This window comes from Solenopsis invicta, chromosome 4 (assembly GCF_016802725.1).
Source record: "Solenopsis invicta isolate M01_SB chromosome 4, UNIL_Sinv_3.0, whole genome shotgun sequence".
Classification (NCBI taxonomy): Eukaryota; Metazoa; Arthropoda; class Insecta; order Hymenoptera; family Formicidae; genus Solenopsis; species Solenopsis invicta.
The window spans coordinates 24,182,018-24,207,027 of NC_052667.1; the positions used below are offsets into that span (position 1 = coordinate 24,182,018).

The 25,010-nt window shown below is 36.4% G+C and overlaps 3 protein-coding genes across 7 annotated transcripts; 2 read left to right on the forward strand and 1 right to left on the reverse strand.

Annotated features, from left to right (window-relative positions):
* Positions 1–1,110: 1,110 nt before the first annotated feature.
* On the forward strand, positions 1,111–4,591 carry LOC105194885 (multiple coagulation factor deficiency protein 2 homolog). The gene is made up of 6 exons (XM_011160011.3): positions 1,111–1,307; positions 1,427–1,546; positions 2,626–2,670; positions 2,814–3,058; positions 3,637–3,785; positions 3,863–4,591. Exons 2-6 carry the CDS (start codon positions 1,439–1,441, stop codon positions 4,033–4,035), a joined length of 720 nt encoding a protein of 239 aa, XP_011158313.1. The 5' UTR covers positions 1,111–1,307; positions 1,427–1,438; the 3' UTR covers positions 4,036–4,591.
* A 429-nt stretch (positions 4,592–5,020) lies between these two features.
* On the reverse strand, positions 5,021–8,623 carry LOC105194926. Its single transcript, XM_026136716.2, has 8 exons — positions 8,210–8,623; positions 7,489–7,661; positions 7,309–7,418; positions 6,526–6,990; positions 6,356–6,416; positions 6,093–6,267; positions 5,845–6,016; positions 5,021–5,539 (listed from the first exon to the last, which is right to left on the reverse strand). Exons 1-8 carry the CDS (start codon positions 8,498–8,500, stop codon positions 5,280–5,282), a joined length of 1,707 nt encoding a protein of 568 aa, XP_025992501.2. The 5' UTR covers positions 8,501–8,623; the 3' UTR covers positions 5,021–5,279.
* Positions 8,624–8,736: 113 nt separating this feature from the next.
* Positions 8,737–19,329, forward strand: LOC105194884 (inositol polyphosphate multikinase). Of its 5 annotated transcripts, none has more exons than XM_011160010.3 (6): positions 8,737–8,866; positions 9,838–10,161; positions 11,654–11,839; positions 12,661–12,840; positions 13,069–13,329; positions 13,846–17,750. In XM_011160010.3, exons 3-6 carry the CDS (start codon positions 11,683–11,685, stop codon positions 14,475–14,477), a joined length of 1,230 nt encoding a protein of 409 aa, XP_011158312.2. In that variant the 5' UTR covers positions 8,737–8,866; positions 9,838–10,161; positions 11,654–11,682; the 3' UTR covers positions 14,478–17,750. The 5 variants fall into 5 exon arrangements, with proteins under 5 accessions (XP_011158312.2, XP_039304695.1, XP_011158311.2 ...); XM_039448761.1 differs by having other exon boundaries at positions 9,838–10,157; positions 11,654–11,852; XM_011160009.3 differs by having other exon boundaries at positions 9,838–10,157.
* Positions 19,330–25,010: the final 5,681 nt, after the last annotated feature.

The following is a 25,010-nucleotide window of genomic DNA, read 5'->3' on the forward strand; positions in this document are numbered from 1 at the left end:
CGGGAGGACGAAGATGCGAGTTGAAATGCGCCGCGATCTTTCATCTGCTTCCGCCGCCCCGACTGCTATTACTGCGTAGCAAGGTCCGTGGATTGGCGTTGGAGGGGAAGGAAGGTCGTTGCATCCACTTCAACGATGTGGAACGAAAATGGCGGCGGCCATACTTTTACTGCACACTTGCTCACTCATACAACTAATAGCTGTAGTACCTATGTACACTAACATTGACTCGCTGTCTCGAAAATGGTGGCTATGCAACGACCTTCCTTCCCCTCCAACGCCAATCCACGGACCTTGCTGCGTAGCTGTGCGTAGCGGCGACGGTAGTGACGCAGCGGCGCGCAGGCGCAGCCACGCACTAGTCACGCTGCTACCCGCTACGCAGTGCCAGCAGTCGGTCGGTTAGACAGGACGGCGGAAGGTCGCGGCGCGTAGCGGCGCTTTTCAACTCGCATCCTCGTCGTCCCGTATGAGATTTTGACACGAACGAATGTCTCGAAAATTCTGTGAAGTGTCGAATTGGGCGTTCGTACCGACATCCGTCGTCAGTCGGATACGATGCATGGTGCGAAGCCGTGTCGCGTTCAATCGTGTTTTGCATCTTCTCCATTGCCTCGTATCCTGAGTTTCCGAGGCGCGTGAGTGTTTTGAAAGTGCCGAAAACGAAGGGTCGCCAAGTGTGAATCAAGACGAATCGTCGTAAGGAGGATTTTGGATGTCGAATGTTCGACAGCAGCGGCTGAGACGTGAGCTGGACGGAGCGACCAGCGGCGAACGGTGAGTCAATCTGTACTTAATTGTATCTACTGTTTATTCGCCCCTACAATTTGATATTTGCTCCTCGTCCCCATTGCATTTGCGTAAATTATCGTCGATACGGTGCGGCGAGATGAATCAATCGGTCGTACGAAAGGTTGGGAATTAGAACAGAAACGATTGACTTCGCGTAGCTGGAAAGCACCCTTCGTATACGCGCACTCGGCATTCTCTTCGCCAGGTGTGCAAACAGTCGGACGACGTGCTTTCCGAGATCTAACCTGTGCACTGGCATCGTAGTGTGTGTCCACGTTGTAAAGATGGCGTTTCGAAAAATCAGCAGAGAGAATACTTCTCTATCTGTTTTTTCAATGGCGTAACGAAACCGCGCGGCATCTGTCCACGGTGTCCACGTCAGTTCGTATGGTTTGCTCGCGGCTTTCCTGTGACGTGACACGTAAACAGCGGCTCGTTCGTAACCTCGTGGCAGTCGATGAACGAAACGTTCACGCAGATGATAATCCACCTGGACATTTCCTAGCGTAAACAAGGTACTTGTTATAATCTCGCAGACCGATTGATATCTCGTGTCACAGCGTGGGAGCACGAACAATATCGGTAATGTTTTTAGAACGATTAACATACGTTTTGTTTTCCCTTTTTCAAACAGTGCAATACAAAGATGCATTGGACGCTGTGTGTACTGATAATCGGATCATTCGGGTGCAAGTTTCTTCTCGGCCAAGCGCAAAGGGTCGCACCAGGTGTACCGCCTCAGCATTATCAGCAGGTAGCTCGCGTATTCCCCATTGCATTGCCGTGAACATATGGTGTTCAATCCGTATGCTTCCCGGCATGTGACGTGGAAGTACTTCGATTCAAAGCTAAACATGAATTTGGTACAATTTCATTGAGAATTTCAACGTATACATGCAAAGAAAACCTCCTTGAGTTATTTTTTTTCACGTCTTATAAGCATTAAGGAGGTACGATTAAAATGAAAATGCTCCAATCTATGTTAAATAGATTATAGAATACTATTTAAAACGAAATTAATTTTACATTAAAATCTCGAACTGATTGACTGTGTAGTCTTTAAGAAAATAAAAGTTTAGTTCAAAATTGTATACATAGCATCTTATGGCAGATATATTAAACTACTGTTATAATAATTTTAAAATACTTCGATATACATAAAAATTGTGTGAACAGTTGGAGCAAATCTTTTATATGTTCTTGTAAAAATTCAACTTTATTCACTGTGTAGTTTTTTCTTGTAGAAGTAAAAAGTTGATTAAGGTATGTTTCTAAAGATAGTTTTTGATGGATTTAAAAAATACAACAGAAAATTTGGCAATGCTGTTAATATGTAATAAGTTGTTGCAAAGATTAATTAAAAACTAAGTTGCTGTAAGGTTCTAGGTTTTGGTAAACATTAAAATATATAATGGTATGCAGATATGCTTACCGCATATCTGCATACCATTACAGGTTAGCTGCCTAACTGTACATTCATGTCTAATATTTTTAATAGAAAAACTAAGAACATGCATAAGCAGTGTGTAAAAACTTATGAACATCTCATTAATTTAATTATACACTATTAAAATCAATAATAATCTCATAGAATGAATGTGTGCTAAAATTTCAAGAATTGTTTTATTTCTTTATAATGTAGTTACTTTTTGCTAAGATTTTGTATTGATTGTATCCCCTTGAGTTTATTATTATTATTTGACATCCAAATATGGAGCTCAGTGAAATTGTATCGGCATAAATCCTTGAAGAATGTAACAAGGTTTACAAGCAGTTGTGCTTGTTGATATTCTAATGTATGTTATGTTATAATTATTTGTTTGTCTGTTTCAGCCTGTTCAAGTACCGCAACATGCCCAGCAAGTACCACATCAACAGGTAGGCTGGCATTTATATTTTAATTATGCAATTATTGTTGATGATACCATTACTTATTTATTTTCGCTATTGACTTTTTTCATGTATAGAAATTAGAATTGATTTACTATTTAACTAATCTCTGGCTTAAAAATTTGCTCAAGTATCAAGTACCTGCACAACAGCAGGTTCCTGTTCAACAAGTACCAATGCAACAAGTACCTATGCAACAGCAAGTACCTGTGCAACAGCAGGTACCTATGCAACAGCAAGTACCTGTGCAGCAACAAATGCCAGGTCACCAGCCTCAACAACCACATGGACATGGTCACCAACCTCAACAACCACATGGGCATCATGGAGGGCCACCTCAATTACTCAACACTGCCAATATAGCTCATGAAAAAGAGTAGGTATCGTCTGAATATGGATTTATGTAAAAATTTATTTATAATAATAGTTTAGCTCCTATTTTGTGTATAATCTTGATCATAAGTATTAGACACTTGTATTTTTTTTATTTATCTTTGTGTCAAGCACATTGTACAAATATTTCAAGAATGACATCGTGAATTGATGAAAATTTCTCAATTATTGGGTTAAAGTGATATGTCATAACACAACAGTTTTGTTAGAATAAAATAATATTTGTCAAACATCAGACAAATCTAAATTGGAAGTATAAATATTTTAGAATTTTACTTAAAAAATCAATTTTTTATTTAAAATGTTATTACATTGAATGTGTAATATTTCATGTTGTAATATTTTTGTATTATTATTTAAGAATGTTAAGAATTCAAGCTTATGCCGATACTCAGTAGAAAATAAGATAAAAGATTTCCAGATAAATGAAAAAAAATATAGCTGCTTTATACTTTTAATCAAGACTACATATAACATTCTAAGCGACGTAATATGTCTGATTCCATGTATCTACTTTTACATATGTATGTATATACTGACAGTATATTGTGTTTTTATTAGTCACATCGCTGAGCATGCTGAAGTCCCAATAGATACTAGCAAGATGACAGATCAGGAGCTGCAGTTTCATTATTTCAAAATGCATGATGCGGATAATAACAATAAGTTAGATGGTTGTGAGTTGATCAAGTCTCTTATACATTGGCATGGTATGTAACTATATCATTTATCTCTTTTCTTATTGTATCTTTTTCTACTGTAACTAGTATTTCCATTTCATCCATAGAACAAGGTAGCAAGGATTCTGGTGCGCAAGGCGACAAGTTATTCCAGGATGAAGAATTAGTGCAATTAATAGATCCGATACTTAGCATGGATGACAGTAATAACGATGGCTATATCGATTATCCAGAATTTATTCGGGCCCAACAAAATGCTGCAGCTAATGTGCGTACATAATGGTGAGTGGAAATTTAGTATGGACTTGCCGATCACAAAAGGGATTTTGAAAAATCCAAAAAATATCCAGCAAAATGTTGGATTTTCATCATGGATGTTTTATGCTGCGTTACTGACACATTGATTATCCTATGTGTATGATGAAACAGAATTGGTGTATGTGATAATTCATTCTTTATCGACTTAATTATGGGTTATAAATAAGAAAAAATAAGAAAGTAGAGATGAATATGAAAGAGGGAACTTTTTTTTATATTAATGTTATATACGTAGACAATACATAGATAATTTGAAAAAATTATATAATTGAAAATTATTGTACAATTAAATAATTGAGGTGTATAAAATTCCTCTTAATTATTTCTGTTCAACGAGATTAATTTTATAATGAAAGTGTTTACTACGTCCCATTATTGTGTAAGATGATCATAATGTTCTATTATTGTTACTAAACTGGATTTTTTAATACATCAGAAGAGACTATTTTTAAATGAGTATTTTATAAAATATTTTATAGGATACCTGGGGCTCTGTTAATAAATAAAATGGTCATTCATCAGTTTTTTTATTGTTTAACAATGAAATAATCGCATAAGGGTTGGTTTATAATAGCTGAGAATAGCCATAACCGTAAGAAATTGGCCAATCATAGTTGATTTATAAAAAAATTATCGAGTATGATTGGCCAATTTTTTATGGTTTACGGGCTATTAAGAAAATGAATGTTTCGTTTTTTAGTAAATATTTCTGAGTAATACTGTTTAAGTATAGAAGATTTTTCATGTAATAATGTGTGTGTGTGTGTGTGTGTGTGTACACACTCACACACACACACACACACACAATTTTTTTTATCTAACATATGTATTAATTAAAATTTTGTTCATAAAATTAGATTAATCGTGGCATTCCAAATGTTTTTACAAAATTTTATCATAAAAAATATTTAGGTAATAAGAATAAATATGTATATATAAAAAATCAGTAATAACAATAATTTATAAGTTTATTGATTTTTACATTTCTATATCAAAATGCTAGCAATAAGCACGAAAACACTTGCAATTTTATATAATATGAATAAGCATGGTATAAAGTTATATTTTTATTAGAAAGTAAAATAAATCTGTTAGATGAGATTTCAATAATTTAATGATGGAAATACATGATATGAAAATATGATAAATACATTAAAATGACTAGATTGTGGACTAGATAAATTTATATAAGCGTTTCGTGTTCTTTTATAAATACATTCCATTAACTAGATAATCAGCATCATGCGCGAAAGGTCCGTGCCCGCATCTTCCACGCCTTTTTACTACTCGCAATCGGCAAACAATTAAAGCAGCCGTGATCGCAGTCGCTATAAGTCCCAACGATAACGATATTACGGCACCTTTGGGCCTTAAAACGTCATTTTCAATTATTTGAAGATGTTCTGCAATAACATCAGTTCTGTCGTGTGGCTTTGGGTGCTCTTCGATTACAATCACAGTTTTGTCTGAAAGATATAAATTGTGTTATAAGAAACAATAAATTAGATGTTAAAAAACGGATCTGAAACTTAAAGAATATAGCAGACAGGATAGTAATTACTAATAGGAATAAAAAACGCTCAATAAACATAGATGTATATAGATTTACACATTAAGAAAAATCAATTTTTCTATAATTTATTTGCAAATAAAAGATGCTAAAATATGATTAAGAATACATTATTTTTTTTTAATTATATATTTTTGAAAATTCTTTAATATTCCTTCCTTAATACTATGTATATATATTGCAGTTTATAAATGCATTTACCTTTCGATTCCTTAACATGATTATGTTTGGTAACTTCACTTGCTAATAAAATTGGTTTTTCAGTAATTTGTTTACTCAACTTTGCATGTGTTAAATAAGTATTAGATTTTTCTTCTTTCTTTACAGGTTCTTTATTCTCATTTGTCAATTCATTTTTATGCTCCTCCGAAGTCTATTACAATGAAATTATTATATTCACATTTTTCTAGATTCTATAGCAATTCCAATTACCAAGCAGCTGTACTTACATCACAAGCGGGCGTCGTCGTGATTACTGCAACATTTTCTATATCATTAGGTTGCTTTTGCTGAGAGTTTGGTGTGACAGATTGTGAAAATTGCACCGGATTTTCTTGCCAAACTGGTTTATTTGCCGATGGAAAATGTGGAAAATAGGAATGCTTGGAATCCATATACGGCCCTCTAATATAAAATTATAAATTAATTAAAAAATAGAGTAAATTATCTGATAGTTTAATGCAATAATTAAAAGAATAATATTTTGAATTACCTATCTGCGTCATTGTTTCCTATGACGCTCAAACCTTTGTGATTAAATATGTGTGGTTGTTCTGGAAAAAAAAATTTATATATATATATATATATATATATATTCATAATAAACGCACATTTCAATGTAATTCAATGATAAATATGTGTGACAGACGAAAAACTACGTACGTTCATAGGGATTTATATGTTGTTCGCGAATAGTATTACTAGGAACATAGGGATCCTTATTTTGTTCATATAGAGGCTGATAATCCCACTGGTATCCTGATGAGCCGTAATTCTTGCGCATTTGCATCTGCGGTATCTCCATCGGTTGTCCGGGATACGGAATATTTTGTGGCTGAGACATTTGATGAGCCAGATTCGATATGTCCCAAGACTTAGGATTGATCTCCGGCCCGGGATAGAACGGAGGAAGCGGCTTGCGTTGATCGATCATTTGCTGATATCGCAGGATTTCGGCGGGCGGACGTGGCACCTGTATTATTGGAGACACCGTCGGTTTCTCCGTAGGACATACGAGATCTGCCGCTTCGTCAGAACCGTCTGCGCACTGCGGAATACCGTCGCAAACGTTGTATATGGCTATGCAGTCTCCGGATGAACGACACTCATACTGATTTCTACTGCAGGCTGTTAACGAGATTTATATTAATATCGCTCTACAAATTCTTTAATTATTCATAATTGAAACATTCTTAACACTAAAAGTAACACTAAACGATCAGTATTAAACATTTCTATTTTTTTAGATTAATATCTTGTTTCTCATACAAAAAATGAAATTCAGAATTTTTTTATTCTTATTATTTTCCAGATCATGATATAAAAATATATTTAGTTTTACATCACTTTTTTAATTTTTTTTATATAGTAATTTATTCGCTTTATCTCTTTAGTAATTAAAAAATGTTGATACTTTTACTGTGAACATTTGAAATAACAGCTTACCTGGCTTGACTGGTGCTGGCGTAGTTATTATCACTTTTGATATTTGGGTGACTACAGGTTTGACAGGAGTTTCCGTAAATCCGTAATCCGACGTAATCTCGTTACTTTTTCTGAAACGCAAGAGAAATTTCATCAGTCACGAAATTAATAAGGAAAATAGGAGATTAAAGAGAAACATACCTAAGGGATTTTAACTCGTGCTCCTGCTGGGATATCCTGACCTCCTCTTCTACCTGTACATTCTGTATGGGATAACTTGTGCGCACAGCACTAGTATAATTGGCATGCCTCGTAAATTTGCACTTGAAGTCGTGCAATGGGCCACACTGGAAGAGGTAGCAGCTGCTCGGTTTCTACAATAGATAAAATGATAGAATGAAGAAATTGATTTTGTACACTTTATCTTATTCTCTTATATTATTTATATATAATCACGAAATTAATTGTCCAGATTTTACATACAGTCATAAAACTTGTTTGGACCCATAAAATATAGAAATCATTTTTTGCTACAAATCAAAAACATATTTTGGATAGAAATGAATTACTGGCAATGATTTCCACTTCAAGTTTTAAAAATAACAATAAGTAGAACCCTTGAAATAGTCAAAATAAAATGAGCTGGGTAGGTGAAAGTATAAGAGCGCAATTAAGAGTGCCATATTGTGATTAAAATATTAAATTCAATTTAATATTACATTAAAGTTCAATAATTTAATTACTGGTGTTTCTTTAATTGCACTGTAATTTCACCAATTCAGCCTCATTTTATTTTTTTTTAATTTATATTTGATAAAATTGTATTTGACTTTGTGTAGCATGAAATAAACTTTCACAATCCGTGTCCAGGCAGTTAGTTTCGTGATCATGCATTGCATTTTGTCGATTATGCATGTGACACCTTTTCTTCAAAGATAAACACGTCGCAGCGATCGGTTTCACAGCAATACTTGAGACAGTCCTCCCTGGACTCGACGTCCAGAACGTTCAAGAACTTGGCACCCATGACGCGCGAGTCTTGGGTTCTGATAATCTTGTCCCTGTGGATGTCGAAGCTGTCGAGACACATCTGATAGTCGCTCGCGCCACCGTGCCTCTTGTCGCTCGCCCTGATCGCGCTGTCGCCATAAGCACGGTGAAGAATCGCGGCGACGAGAAACAGGGGAATTGCCCGCCGCGTACCGTCGAACATCGTTCCTGCTTATGCATCACACTCGAGCGACTGGATTGAAGCAGACTGAAGTGTCCATGGTCCGAGTTGCGCGCGCTGTCACGTCCGTATCACCGATCGATATAAGCCGTTATCAGGCTATGTCTATACATTAAAGATTGAGAGTATTAAGTAAAAATTAAAGGTTATAGAAAAAGTGAAGATATCGTCATAATAGTCAATTTAATTTAAGAAATGTCGAATAAAATAATAACGCGTGCAAACGATAAACAAAAAGAAATAATTGTTCTCTTACTTATTGCTAAAGAAGAGGAAACATGTGGAAATGATCATTGGATAAATCCTTATTTTTTAAAAAGGATGAAAAAGAAGCAATAGTACTGTTTGGTGAATAATTTTATATTTAATTATAACAAAACACAAACTAACCTTTTTTGTCTCTTATATGTATGCACACAAATGTCACGTGTCTATTATCACGTGATCAAAAAGTCGCACGTCATTGGCTAATATTGCAATAAATTTAATTATAATTTAAAATTGTGCATTTTTGTAAGCATGTATATGAATTAATTATATTTCTCGTGGTTAAGTAATAATTAGTTAAAAAGTTAGAAGTTAAATAATAAAGTTAAAAAGTTATTCAGCTAATTTTAAATGATTTGATTTTTAAGTTTAACTAGTTATTTTTGAAATACATAAACTTTAATTTATAAATGTCTTTATAAATTGAAAATCTATATAAAAAAAAATTATATAAGGGAAAAAATACATTATTTCTACATAAAAAACAATTTTTCTTTATTGTTTTATATAAACTTATAAATTTACAAATAAAATATTAAATTTATTTGATGGTCTATATTATAATTATTTTGACTAATTTAACACTTCAAAAACTTACTAATTTCTAATTTAATATGAATACAATGTTTTTCAAAATTAACTTTTAATTTAACCTAATTTAATTTTAACTATATTGTATATATAGTTTTAAAAGCTTGGAAAAAACTGGAGCTTTTTAATTTTTATAACTGAGCAATTAATTTCGAAATAGTATTTTTACGAAACTATAACGATATTTAAATTTGGAAAGAAATTGTTCAATAATTCAGAAAAATTCAGATATTCAAATAATACATAGATATTCAGTCAAACAGTTATCAATATTATAAAAAGTCAATACCTCTACACATACACATCTATTTCTGTAAATATACCTACATAATTAAAGATTTTTATTTTCGTACAAGATTTTGTCACATAACAATTTTAATAAATGTCCTATTGCGCTGGAGCACATTGACCGTCATTGGTTTTCTGTGGACAGACCTTTAAAAATTGAACGTTCACGACAGATGGCGACAGGATCGCGGCGGAGCGCCTTGACAGCGGCGCGGGGGCAGGCACAACGAAACGGTTTCGTGACCGGAGCGGACGCACGCATCGGAGGACGCAACGCCGAAAGTAAACGCGACGCGGTGTAACGTAATCGTCGAAGAAGTTGCGGTCGATCGTCGGTCGACATCCAAGAGATTTGCCCGAGGATACGTCCCTTCGTCCGTGCGCGAATCATCGCGCGTCGTCGTCACCGCCGCACACTCGCCGTTTTAGGTTATAGTACGCACACGCACACGCGAGTCCAGGATAACAACCGACCGGAGGACGGAGGGAGAGAGTAAGTGCGTGTTTAATATATCGATCTCTTGTTATTTCCACGCGGAGTCGCGTGGACGATAAAAACGACGGAGAAACAGTGACGGGGAAGGAAAGAGTGAGGTTAGACGTTCTTCTCTCTCTTTCTTTCTGTCTTTCTCTTTCTCTCCCGAGTGAAACGGCTGTACCATCTCCAAGGCCCCGCGCGAATTGTTTGGAAGGTTCGTGAATCTTCGGCGCGTCAAATTTATCGCCCGTGATTCGGGTGCTTACTTTTTATTCAATCGGTTGTTCGGTTGTTCCTGTCAAATCTCGCTTCGCGAGAAGAGAGATGGCAACGTACGTTCCCTCTCGCGAAAGGGAGACATTTTCGACGGAAAGGGCGCGAATTCATTTGATCGACATCGTGGAAAGGCGGGAGCGTGTTTACGGAGCACCCGGTATAACGCGGCGATAACAATTCCACGGCGCCACGAAGGACAAAGTACTTTCCGCGGCAGAAATAGCGAAACTGGGATCGACGCCGTTTTCGAGAAACTCGAGGAAGAATCGTTCTTTCTTAAAGAACAAAAAAATAATAAAAGAAATTGCGCTTATCTTGCGCCGTTACGATAATAATGGACGCGCTGTGTGCGCTTGTCGATGTTTTACTTGGGAAAAATAAACTCATAAGAGGGATAGATAAAGAGATAAGAGGCGGAAAGGTAGAGATTAAGCTGAAGAGAAGCGAACTGCGTATTGCAGCGAGGATTTTTGTGCAGATATTTACGACGCGCTAGTAAAAAAGTAATAATTGAAGTTGTTTTCGTTTTGGCCCAAGGTGTTTACACCAATAACTTTAATCCCTGTCTGACTTTGTATTCTTTTTTTCTAGTTTCAAGAATTTTTTAAGAATCTTCTAGTTCTAGGAATTCTAAGAAGTGGAAAAAGATAGCTAGTTAAATCAAGATATTAAAGTTGAGTTATAACTTGACTCAAGGATTTCCATCAATGTTACTCAACTTTACTTTTTCATTTGTCACGTGATAAATTTTTCAAGCTACCTGTTGTTGAGCTACAATATAATTACAAATTTTTTTTGAAGACTCAGATACTTCTGTAACTAATCAACACATTTGAAAGATTTATTACACAGCAGATAAAATATTAGTCTAATTTTATTGTTGCTAAGAGAGGAAAGGAGATATACAGACAACGTATCTTTATTGTTTTCCACATTTTTCTCTTGTCAGGATAGTCTTCGTGTTGTAGTGATAAAACAATAGACTTGTCCCCTATAGTTCAGTTTGTATCTTGCTCCACTCCGCCTTTCCTCGCTGACGTGCGTTTTATTGTAAGCCTTAAAATTTTAACATAACGCGGCTATAAGGAAAACCTTATAGCCGCGTTAGACTATCGCAAAAACAAAACGCACGATAACGCGTAGGTATTATTTTTGAGCGCTCATTATTGGAACTGGCTTAGTGGAATGTAAACCATCGGCCTATGATGATTGGCAGGACTGTTTTTTATTTACAGAGGTAATCGTCGCACAGCCGCCGTTAATTATGACGACAGAACCACCGGATGATGAGAAGTTATTAAGTATACAATGGGACAATAAGGCGGCACCAGGGCTATCCGGCTGTATGTTTCCCGGCGTACTGACACCGTTGGATTGCCAAATAGCCGGTCACCCTTTCAATGGCGAAAAACAGACTATTGGTAATTGATTTTTGTAAGTCATAATAAATAATGTCGCCCTGAGCGGAAGTCAGGAATGGAGAATTTAATATACATACAATAGCAGATGTGGAAATAAATTAAAATATGAATGTATCATGGCAGATACATTTTGCAAAGTGCGCAAATATAATTATCGAACGCAAAATTTGAAATTTGTAAAGTTAGCATAAAATTATGTACATTTAGCAATATACTTGTATAAAATTCATAATTTTTTATTAGTATTAAGAGTAAAAATATGTTACTTTTAATATTTAAGTTAATTATATTAATGGTTTAATTTCTAATTAATACTTAAAGGTATTAAAAATAACAATTTTTAAATTAAGTTTTTTATTCTAGAAGTAAAGTTTAAAATTGGGATTTTTAATTAGGAATTTACTGTTTGTTTAAGATAGTAAATATACTTTTATCTTTATCTAATATACATATGTTTGGGTATTCATTAGCAAAAATTAAAAATTTTTGAATATTTTTGGAATTGAGTTGAATTTTTTTGCAATTATTTAACAAAATTAGTGATTGATTCGTTTTCAATTTTTTATTTATGTGTGATTCTGTACATGCTGAACATATGTAGCAATTGCCAAGGTCATATGTTTCCACACATTATTTTCAGCATGCTGAAGCAAAAGCAGAGCAATATTTTTCCTGTTTATGTTTAATTTGTGAAAGAAAAAAGCACCAAAATGTCAATATTTTATATTGGTAGAATATAATTGTGAAATCAAAATTTATCAGTAATATGTAAACATTTGTGTGTATTGAATAACTTCATAAAGGATTGTTTTTGATTACAGGCATGCTGATCTGCAGACGGACTGGCTACGTGTTGAAACCAGCGGCTAAAGTGGTCCTTGGAGAAAGAGAAATTGCATTCTACGAAAACTTGAAGAATTCCCATGATCCCATTGCAATGGAATTTAAAAAATTTGTTCCGCGTTATTACGGCACAACGGAACTACGTGTCTTTAATAAGCGTAAGGATTTTCTTGGCAATTCGCAATTCTGTGATACAATGACTTTGTGAATAAACTATGAAGTAGTGTATGTGTGTGTGTATATATGTATATATAACTTATATATACATTATATTTGTAATTGTAATATAAGAATTAATTAAGCGTGTGAATATATTATTTGGATGGTTAATTATTCTTTTTCATTTAAATATCTTTTCTTTACTAAACTATTTTGTCCGATAACAGGTACAAAATTCCTCATGCTTAGGAATACCACTAAGAGCATGGCTGAGCCATGTGTGATAGATATCAAGATCGGTTTTCGAACGTGGGATCCTTTAGCCACGCCAGAGAAGAGAAGAACGGAGGAACTCAAGTATGCCGAATCGAAGCGTACTTACGGTTTTTGTATAACGGGTTATCAAGTATATTCTGTCTTATCTGGACGATTAAGGAAATATGACAGAGATTATGGCAAGCAACTCGGTGTCGAGGGCGTCGTGGAAGGTATCTGCTTTAGAGTTTTAGAAGTCAATAAGAGAAAAAAAATGAATAATTATTCGGTGCAAATGAATCCAAAGGATTTACGAATATTAAGTCTACTTCAGGGCGTAGAGGGTAATGAATTTTCTTAACCGAAATAGAGCCTGCTTTCGATTCGAACACATGATTAAGGTTACGTCTTTATAACTCATTGGTGATCGTATAAATCGTAATTAGTATACCTTCCGATTTTGAAAGTAATGGAACAAAGTTTTAACTCTAAACGTTAGTATTAAAAACTATTCTATTATGTCTTCATATTCCATTTTATTTATTTTTTTTTATATATTTATATAATTCACGTTTAATCACATTATCATTAAGTGATAATAATTTTACATCGGCATTCTAGAATCATTAGTGCGAGTGCGTGGATAAAAAAAGAGACTATGACGTGTTCTACGATTTACTGATAAGACTTTGTTAAGCTTCTACTATTTTTCAAAACCGCGTTAACATTCTTCTTATCTATTCACGTAGCGCTGGAAGATTTCTTGAACATAATACCTGGAAAGCCAGTCTGTCGACAATTGGTCTCCGAAATCTTAACATACCTGTACAAGATAGAGCGGCTCTTCAACATGCAGCGGAAATATTGCTTCTATTCCAGTTCGCTTCTGATCGCTTACGACGCTCAACACTTGCGGCAGCATTGCCCGTTGAAAGATGACATTTGTACCCCTTTTTTAGTGCCGAAATTTGATAAAGAAGTGATAAGTGGATCAGTTCCTTGTATAGCACGTGGAACGCACAATTTATCTGGTACAAACGAATTAACGTTTAGCTCAAGATTGAAAAAAAGCGTAAGCGCGCCTGTGTCGATACCGTGCGAGCAGATACTTAATCAGAGCAGATCTCGCAATTCGAATATGGATCGGTTGTGTCGATCCAGCCCGAGCCAATTCACATATTCGTGCACGAACGACATTACGAAGAAAGATGAGGAAAACGTTTCAATGGAGAACAAATGCAAGTGGGTCAAAGTGAAGATGATCGACTTTACACACGTTTTCCCCGGGGAGAATAACGACTTGGATCGAAATTATCGGGACGGCATCCAGATGCTAATCCAGCTCTTAAGTATGATCAAGAAGAGCGATTGCATGCATTAAAGTTGTTCTCCTTATCAAAAAATGTATTACTTGTGACGATGTTCCTGGAAGCGAACGGAGAAAAGATTACAAACGAATTCAGACAAAGCTATGTTGAAACGGTGATGTGTCGTCCATGTTATCGGACCCAGATATCAAGATGACATATAGAGACAATATGATAAATCAATAGCGACAATGATCAATAATCGTTCAAGGCTGAGAGAGAACGCTTGCTCATCGCGAAAAACTTGCGATACAGTTCTTTTTTTTAAAGAAAGGAAAGATTGAAATTTGAAACAATACGGAGAATTATTTCTTTCGTATCAATCGTGTAAAGGCCGGAAAACTGCAATTTAATGGAAACTTCAAACAACATATTTTCTCTCGAAGGTCTGATTTCAGTAATAATTACTCATCACAGAGTGAAGTACCATGAACCATAGGACCTCTTCCATGAGATTGGAAGCCAAGATACGATATATGAGAGAAGTAAGTCCAATAGGGCACACGATCGACACTGACGCGGATTCCAAAAGGAAAGTCTTCTCTAGAATAAAATAATTAATAACTAATTAAGACTTTTATACTTTGCCAAAAGAATTGTAATGCGATGTACAGAGTATTTAGAAGAATTTCGTACATTCGATTTCTCGCGTTTGCCGTGTGAAGATTTTACAAATTTAGAGCCGGGCACAATAAGGAAAGGAAGACAAAGGACGCCTCATTCTAAATATTCGACTAGAGTTTGAGTGAGTCTCACATTACGACGACAATAAGTCGCACTTTGTAAACACACCCATACACACCGCTGTACTGCAATGGCGAGAAATTCTTTAATGGTATCATTACTAAAATTCTCCCATGTTACATATATTTATGTTACACGCATTACGCGATGAAAAGTGCAGATTATTGTAATTGTAACAGCAGCAATAAAACGATTACGATGTAAAATGGGGCGCGAGTATTTATTAAGAAACGTTTCTATTGGTGGTTTCTATTGGCAACAACGAAATAGAATCTGTGGCAAAACGCTATTAGATATCTCACAATTTTTGTTTGTAAATTATAATTAACAATATAATTCTTCACAACGTTAACAAATGTCAAATCTATAACTGGGATTATACGATTAGTTTTCAAGGCTCTCTCTAGCAATTATACTTTTATGATTTTGTCATAAATATGAAATAAATACTCACCGTCTCTCTTAATAGCTATAGAATAACGATCGCCTTACGACGACAGCGATTCTATCGTAATTTATTTTTATTTCTTTCGACTTGTCGATGCAATAACAGGTAGACACTTGTTGTATAATATTTTATTCGCCATTCATTCATAAACAGTTTTTACAGATCGTCAACGATCGGCGGGCGCGCCGTTGCGACGTGATCAACCGCGATAATAATTAATAATAATAATAATAATAATAATTTGCTTAATCTCTCGTTATAACACTTATAATAATACGCGCGCGCGCTCTGGCGTGTGCGTAGGTGTATGTATGTAATTCAGAATGCGCGTACACTCGCGTGTACGCGCACGCAACGCATACACACGCACACGCACATATATACATATATAGAATTGCTCATCTCGATCGCATTTGTCTTCTCTCAGCTACGCACAAACCCCCTTCACTTACGCTCGCCTCACTAACGCTTTCTCGTTCAATTTCGATAAGTGCTTTAATCGAGAGCTGATCGGAACTATTTGGGATACACACTTCATCTTCGCTCGTCTATAACAGAATCGGGAGACTGGCTTCTTTGGAATTAAGTTATCCAGCTTGAATTCCATCCAGTTTTATTCCAAGAGTTCTCGCAGTTAAGCGATTGAAAAGTATCGAATTTAGAAGCGGACTCATAGAACTTGGAATCCGGGCAGATCGAGTTACGTCTCCGTCGCGAATTGATGGGGTGGCCGTTGAAAAATCAATTAACTGCAATCACGAGCGGGATTACACGCATAATTAGCATTATCAAGCAGCTTGTAGCCGGGCGGCGACTGACCGTAATCAATTAAACAAATTATTAACGTTTGATCGCGCTGGCGAACGCCAGCGAACAGTCGCACCGAATTTCGCACAAATGTTACAGCTTTCCTCCGCGCTGTCCGTCGGAGGCTCCCCGCTGATTAGTCGCGCTTAATTAAACGAGACCGCGAACGATAACGAGATATTAATATAAGTAGCCCTATATCACATAGTAAACGCAGGCGCAACAATAAATATTGCTGTAAAAACGCATTAAATAGCTATAAACCGTGTAACGCAATAGTTCCGTAGGAGAGACCGCGGGTCCTGTTAGTGTGTACGATAAAATACGCATCATGCTAGGCTAATAATTGTTATACAGCGTAATCGAAACGTCTCTCTCTCTCTCTCTTTCTTTCTCGCTCTCTTCCACTCACGCACATGTTTCCGCTTTCTACTTACGTAGGTATAATTACAAAGCGATTCGATTGAACGCGGTGATGAAATTATCGTTCGTCGTACGTTTCCGTGCGTCGCTACGTTTTCCCCACGTGAATTCGGGATAAACGAAGGAAACACCTAAATTGAAGACAGATTCGCTTCGCTACGAGGCATATGGCAATAACAAACGAAGGGATGCGATACGCAAAGTCCGTAAGGTGTTCACCGATCGGGAACTCCTTTCCTCTCGTGCGTTCGCATCCCCGGCCGCGACGTGTGTGCTTCTTCCCTTATCATAATAATTAGTCTCGCTGCAACATTACGACTAACGGTTAATTCGTCCATGATTACTTCAGTTGCTTTTTTATTAGCTGCTACTTTCATTTAGGTCGATATATTTAACGTATATAACTATATAAATACAGCAGGCATTCGTTTATATATTTACAGGTCGATCAACGCACCTTTTTCTTCCTTCTACGCTTTACTCTCATTCTCTTTCTCTCTCGCGTTTCTTAGCACATCCGCTTATTTTTTTTCTCTCCCTTTCTCTCCCGCGACAGTTTCGCGAATTTCGGCGGCGAAGGAGCGAGCTGTCCGATTATTAAATTAGTCGTTAAATTAAAGTTCTCACCGATATTGCCACGCACCTTCAGTCTTATAAATTCCAATTATCTGCGCTCCAACAATTTTTCCAAGCCTCAACCCAGAAATAGTCCCCCCCTTTTTTTTTATGTAAACGCGATCACCTGGGATCCCTAGCTTTTACGTTCTAATTAAAAATTGTTATTAATTCTCCAATTGGGAATTTGAAAACCCAGGCGAATTTTTAATTATTCAACCATTCAAATTCGTGCACGTGCAAAAAAAAATGAAAAACGTTTCAAACGTTGTCAAACAATTATAAAATTGTATTTTGGAATACTGACAAAAGGTACCAGAATTTTTTCCGACTTTTTGCAGCCCTTTGAAAAATACTATCGGACACCTACAGTGACCTGGTGTTGGACTAGAAAAACAGCGAAAAGAAAACGTTCGACAACACAGAAAGTTAATTATATCGTATGTCGTATATATTATTGATTATTCTACAATTTATTTAAAAAAATACTAATTGTTGTGTAAAGAAATCGGTACAGATTCTCGATCCGTAAAAAATAAAACTTCTGTGATTTAGCTTGATTTTTTCGCTGCCGTGGTAAAACGTGTAAAAAAAATCAGGCGACTATTCCTGGGTTTATAAATTAACTTTGTAACTCTTTACAAATCAACAATCGCATCTGATTGTTATCGTAACGAAATAATCATTAATAATACTATCGATGAATAAAAATAATCGAGAGCGTTTAATCGGATGGAAACGCGCTTGTCGTTCACCGCGACAAATCGACACCCGTGTGACGGAGATCGCGACAGCGAAACCGATATCAGGGACGATTGGCGAGGTCGAAGACACTCGGCATTGACGACGACGACGACGACGACGACGGGCAAGGACGAGGGGTCTCTCGCGCGCACGACATTTCAGAGCTTCGTCCGGCGAGCGCGCCGTCTAAACTCGCCCGACAAAGGCCGCTGCGAAATTGAAGAATTACGACGGTAAGAACTCGAACAATTGCGCGCCTGGCCCACGCTGAATTAGGCCTCCCCGGCCTCGCCTCCGCGCGCTCGCCGGATTTCGATCTTATTAGCGCGCTGAAAGGAAGGACACCTCGGCGCGGACAATGGCGCGTCCGATTGCGAAAGTGAATCGGACCTGTCGCGCGCGGGCCGTTGTTCGTCGAATTCAATGGATCCTAAGTGACCCAATTGGACGCCGTACTTTAAAGCGGACTCGAATTTTTGTCATAATTATGGGGCAGCTCTCGACGACGACCGTCGCGCACTATCTTCCTTCGGAAGACCCTGATTTGGATTCTTTCAAATCGCGCTGCTGTGGCGAGCAGTTTTTTTTTTTTTACTTTTTGATAAAAGAAATTTCGTCTAGTGTAAAACTCTTAAAATGTAATTGTCTGAAAAAAAATTGCGCTTCTCATTTTATAACGAGTTACACCGTGATACAATAATAATTCCATGAATTACAATTATATCGAGACACAGATAATAGAAGTACGGAGTTACTTTTACATCTCGACAATCTTGATTCGTGAATTAATTTCTACGATTCACTTTTAATTCATTAAAATAAGAATCGTAATTCTTTTTATAGACAATTGTGTTTTAAAAGTTCTGCTCTTTATCAGATAAAGTTTCGGTATTTTTTTTTTTTTTTTTTTTAGAACACCTCCCCTCCGATTTTGATGAATTTGTGTTTTTAAAGCAAGGAACGGTTTGTTATTTAATTATTTTAATTCATTTATCATCGTCACGCGCTTATTTCTGCCAGATTCTTTCGTTTCGTGCAAAAACGCGTCGACCGAACCTAATTTCATCAAAATTGGAGGTGAGACGAGGTGTCCTGAGTAATTACCAACGTTTCTTTTATGCTACTAAAATGTAAAACGGCTCGCGCAGTTGCCTCCTTATTTTTAGTATCCGGCGAGGCTAACAATACCCAGTCGAAGAGTGTTCATCGGAAGGATAATACAGATGGCAAAATTGCGCGATATCTTGTCGCTTCCACGCAACACTACTTCGCCGGGGTATCCCGGGAAAACGCGGGATTAGCAAACTCTCCTACAAAGTAAGACCGAAATAGAAAATGTTAAATATCTCGTAGCTTTCGAAAGATCTGCGCCGCGGTCGCAAATCGCCAAATCCTAAAATTACCTAAGCGCAATTTACTCTTAATTTCAATCCCCCCTCCTCTCCCCGCTCGCTCCTTCGCGCCCGGCGTGTTATCCTAACAGCGTGAAGTAAATGTTTACAAAACCGCTGGATACCTTCGGTGAGCTCGCGTTAAAGGCGAGTGTATACGGCGGATTAAAATTACAAAAGGAAAAAGAAGAAGGCCATGGCTTTACCTCTCTTATTATTATTTTTTTTTTCATTCTTTTTCACGCACGCACATACGCACGCACGCACGCCGCGCGTTAGAAATATACGTATGCGGGAAAGCGCCCGGGGTTCCGCATCCACAAGTATCCGTATCAGATTACGCATTGGAGATTGACGACTGCGTATTGAAGATTAGAATCGGGCCAGATCAGAAAAGTTTAATCTCAATTCATTTTGTTCTAATTGAACTTTAACCCTTTCCCTACTATCTTGGGTATTCCGTGTCCGATCGATTCTTATTCAAGTTTCACTCAACTTATGAGGTTATTAAATTATATCCTATGTTTTTTTAACGTAAAGCTTCAACGTTTGTTCTGGAAAGCTGAAAATATGTCCGACATTTTTTTTGAACCATTTAAAATGGGTGGAAAAAAAAACAAACAGATTCGAGATGCCCATCAGGATGGTAGGGATGAGACACACCGTGATCATGGTATTGTAAGGGTTAATCTTCCTCCTACTAACACATATTGATTCATGTACATTTTATATTGTTTCCTAAACATATCCGATGTTTATGTAATCGTGTGGAAAAAGTGTAATAAAATCGGCCGCGTTGATCAAATCTTCAATCTCAAGTGCGCGGTCTGAAGCTTATATCGGACACATCAGGGAGAGTGAGATTGGAGATCGATCAGTGCGAATTGAAGATCAGATACTGATCAATGAGATAATTTTAAATTTAATCTGTTTCGTTAATAATTAATTAAATTCTAATCTCCAATTCGCGATCTTCGATTATAATTATCCAACGCGTAATCTGATGCGGGCTTGATACGGGCTTCATTCGGGGGTGGCCTGCTGCTGCTCCTCCCGTTCGAGGAGCGACACGGCGTGGCGCGACGCTACGGCCAGGGATATTCAGAAAGGCACTCGGCACCCCTCTACAAAGATCCGGAAATCAAAATGTACAAAAAACGAATACGGCGTCGCCGAAGCGTCGCGCGAGTCGTGCGGCCATCGCCCGAAAAAATTACGGCTCTTTCTCTCTCTCTCTCTTTCTCTTTCATTGTCTCTAGCTATCATATTTATTTTCTTACAGTAAAGCGAAATCGATCGGGACGATCGCGAAACAGATACGTGGCACCGTGACATTTTTCTCACTCGAGGGAAAAATCGAGGTAATTTAATTTTTAACTGCACCGTTAAGAATAAATCCCTCCGCTCTCTTCCGAAGACGATTATCGTATGACATTATTCAAGACAGAATTGAGTTTCAATTGCCGATAATCTAAGATCATAGTTCACCACATGCGATATCAGTGTCACGTAAAAATAACAATCACCTTTGAAATAATATTACTTTCGATGTTGATATGTTGGAAAACGTCACGATGTCGCAATTACCCCAGAATCTGAACCGTCCTGATTGACGTAAAAACAAAAAAACAAAAATCGACAGATCTGTGTGTAACGTGTTTAACGCATGAACGTCGGTGTTTTTTTTTTTTTTTTCGGAAGTTTCCGGCAATCGGTGGAAATGCTTCCGTTTCCCTACGACGAATTAATGTGCGGATCCTTGCGAGAAAAGCGACGGGATAATATCTTTAATCTTAATCAGATCGCGTAATATCATCGAATCGTCTCGAATCTCCCAAAGTAGGGATATCGAAAAAGATCTCGCATTGGTCATGGAACGCTTTGCTTATAAGAAAAAAAGAAAAAAAAACTATCAGAGATTCAACATCGGTAGTCTTCTCGCTTTATTTCATTTCAATAGAATCGCGACCGTGGACCACAGGAGGCGACAATCTCAACTTGAAATTATCGCCGAATTAATTTCGCGGGGAAAAAGGTATTAAAAAAAAAAGATACAAAAATCCGCGAAGGAAGAACGGCGATGTGCGGCGAGATCTAGCTCTTAAATTAAAAATTCCATGTACAAATGTCAAAGTACATGTAAAGATAAATTTAGCATTATATCGCGATTGTACGACGTTTTGTGTCCGCGATCCGGAAATCGCAATAACTGGCTCGCACTCTCGTTAATTGCGATTAATTCGCGCGTTAAAATTGCCCGTCAACGGGGAGGGGAAGCGGGGTACAAATCGATTTGGCACGTTGCTTACTTTTACAGTTAGCCAACACATTGACGGGATTGCGAAAATACGCATGACACGCATTTCAACGACGCGAAAAAAAAAAATCATCCTCGCAGCGTTTAAGTATTGATCGGGCTCTATTATATCAGCTCTGGATATATTAATAGACGCCTTCTTTCGAGGACACTTCATATGCAGGGCGACACAAATACCGCCACCTTTCAATGAATTTAATATCGCTCGCTATTGTTACGACATGTAACAATCAATTTATCAGTACGTCTAGGTTATCGCTACGCCGCGAACAAGGATCTACAAAAAAAGCTATCGATTAAGTTTTTATTAAACGAGATAGAAACGTCGAGTCACGATGGAAAAGTTTTAATTCTCTCCAGTTCGCGAGATCGCAAGATCAATAAGATTACAAAAGTAAGTTGTATAATTAATAAAAAAAAATATATATGTATATATAAATAAAAAATGTGCGCATATTATTCTGGCGGGTGATCCACGATCGACGATTTCGAGAGACCGGTCACGGATGCAAAATGGCATGCTTACGTATTTTAGAATTCACGGCGATCGCGAGCCAATCTACTCGAGGAGAGACCGCGGCGGGAGAGCGCGAATTTCGCGTTTCCTCTCTTTCTTTTTCGGGATTCGGCAAACTTGTCCGCTGCGTTAAGAAGGCCCCTTTTTTCTACGAAGGTAAAGATGAAGGATTAATCACAGAAGTATACGCGCACACGCAGAGAGAAAACGCGTCGCACGTTGGGCACATCTCCGGGATCCTCTCTCTCTCTCTCTCTCTCTTTCTCTCTCCTCGTTCGGCAGTAAACCGCACCGTCCCGAGTAACTCAACTTTCGATCGCGTACGTACAAACTGACGTTGGCAGTTAACTTTCGTATGCACATGACATATATACTACATTTAAAAAAGAAGTTCTATTTTAAAGATCCTAAAATGTTAATTCCATTTCTCTGTCCCCGTTTTTTAAATACTTAAAAACAAAATGTTTTAGTAAAACGGTGCTGAAATTTAAATATTCGAAGTTCGAAGTAATCGTTAATGTTTTAAACTTAATCACCGATTGGAACTAAAACATTTTAACGAAAAGAAAATATTGATGTTTTAAAATTGAACACTTCTTTTTTTAGTATATATTACTATACATTATATATGTTGCATGTTTTATATATATATATATTATGTGTATATAAACATATACACCCCAAAAAAAATTATGTTTAAATTAATGAAATCGTTTCTTTTACTAGGTTTTTCAAGTTGAAATAAAAATACCTTTGAGGAAAATAAAAATTTATTAGATTCAAGAAATGACGTTATTAACTTTTTTTTTAAATAAATTATTCATTTAAATTGTTTAATTTTTTAATTCAAAGAAAGTCCTGACAGAAATGTAAGAAATAATTTGGTTGTCCCGGTTTTAAAAATATATTTCTTTCATTTAAAAAAAAAAAAAAAAAGAAAAGATTTGCGTTGGTATCCAAACTATTTCTTTAATTCTAATGAAACAACCCAAAATTTTCTTAAAATTAAAGAAGCTTTTCTTTAACCGTACGGCAATGTACAAATTTCTTTGATTTAAACAAATTTTTAACTCGAAGAGAGAAACTTTTCTTCGGATGTACATATAACAAACACTCGTAAAAGAAATGTTTTATTTTAATATATTAAAATGTTTATTTCTTATCTTCATTCTTTAAATACTGAAAAATGTTGAAAACATTTTTTACTATTTGCAATTTAAAACTTTGTTGTTCATTTAAATAGCCAATGTCGTGAACTTTCTTGTCAAAAATTAGATTATATGACACGACTAAACTCGCTCTCGAGCTTGTAATAGCATCGAGTCACACGACGTTATACAATTCTTCCCGTCTTTTTCACAAAATCGAGCAATTTTTCTTTTTCCAGTTTTCTCGTTTTATTAAATTTATAATACTCTCACTTCCATCAATTTTTTCGATCTCTCTCTTTAATTTAAAACACTCTTTTAATGTTTTTCAAAACAAATGTTTAATAATAAAACACGTTAGCTTTAAACACATTTTAGATCCAAACACCGCTTGAAACTAAAACATTTTCAAGTATTTAAAAAACGGAAACAAGAAATAACATTTTAATTTCTTAAAATTGAACACTTATTTTATAAGTGCGTATGTGTGTGTGTGTGTGTGTGTGTGTGTATATATATCACGCATTGTATCATACAAGCATGGCATGCGCGTTGTCATCGACGATGTGATTATGGCCTTTTCTCGTCATTTTCAATAATAATCTGCAACAGATCGACGTCTGCCGTAGACGTCGCCGAGCAAAAGACACTTTTTTCTGCTTTGTTACAAAAAAAAAGGAAAAAATATACGGCACACGAGAAATATGAGGCACACTAACGTGGCTGTTGTTTGGCCGGCGCGCGCTGTACGCGGCCGATTGGCTCCAGAGTAACGATATTCTTACTTCTGCGAGAACCGCAGGAAGTGAAGGTAAAATACTTTCGTTTCCATGTGCATATACTCTCATCTGGCATTCGGCACCGACCGGTAACATGACCGCGCGAGTTCGAATCCGGTTCATAATTCAGTAGAGCAACCAGACTTCGCAAAACGCGAGCTTCTAAAAAAAAAAATAAATAAAAAAGATCTTATCTCATAAATAGTCGATAACGATTAAATCGAACAAAAATAAACACTCAGAACCGACGAGTCAAGAATTTCGACGTGCCTTTGCACGGCGCTTTCGAACGAGCCGCGCGGTCTTTTTCTGCACGCGTTCGTCCTTGTGCGGAAAGAGAAAAATTGCTGAAGTATTTAAAAATTTTGTTACACTCAAAAAAGAAGTTTATTTTTAAGATATTAAAATGTTTTGCTTTCGTCTACATTTTTTAAATATCAAAAAGTACTTTAGTTTTAAATGATATTTAGATTTAAAACACTAAATTGAAAACTTTAACAACTTTAAACGTTTTAGTGTTTTTAATCTAAACACTTTTTAAAATTAAATTTTATTATACGTTCGAATTTTTATATATTTAAAAAACGGAGATGGAAACAAAACATTTTAATAAT

Excerpts from the sequence above, each read along its gene's own strand:
- LOC105194885 (XM_011160011.3), top strand. The coding sequence starts at position 1,439 with ATGCATTGGACGCTGTGTGTACTGATAATCGGATCATTCGGGTGCAAG. Across the intron at positions 1,547-2,625 it reads CGCCTCAGCATTATCAGCAG|CCTGTTCAAGTACCGCAACA; the intron begins GTAGCTCGCGTA and ends TGTCTGTTTCAG. Across the intron at positions 3,059-3,636 it reads AATATAGCTCATGAAAAAGA|TCACATCGCTGAGCATGCTG; the intron begins GTAGGTATCGTC and ends TGTTTTTATTAG.
- LOC105194884 (XM_011160010.3), top strand. The coding sequence starts at position 11,683 with ATGACGACAGAACCACCGGATGATGAGAAGTTATTAAGTATACAATGG. Across the intron at positions 11,840-12,660 it reads TGGCGAAAAACAGACTATTG|GCATGCTGATCTGCAGACGG; the intron begins GTAATTGATTTT and ends TTTTGATTACAG. Across the intron at positions 12,841-13,068 it reads ACTACGTGTCTTTAATAAGC|GTACAAAATTCCTCATGCTT; the intron begins GTAAGGATTTTC and ends GTCCGATAACAG.
- LOC105194926 (XM_026136716.2), bottom strand. The coding sequence starts at position 8,500 with ATGTTCGACGGTACGCGGCGGGCAATTCCCCTGTTTCTCGTCGCCGCG. Across the intron at positions 6,991-7,308 it reads GCCAGCACCAGTCAAGCCAG|CCTGCAGTAGAAATCAGTAT; the intron begins GTAAGCTGTTAT and ends TCTCGTTAACAG. Across the intron at positions 5,540-5,844 it reads TCATGTTAAGGAATCGAAAG|ACAAAACTGTGATTGTAATC; the intron begins GTAAATGCATTT and ends TATATCTTTCAG.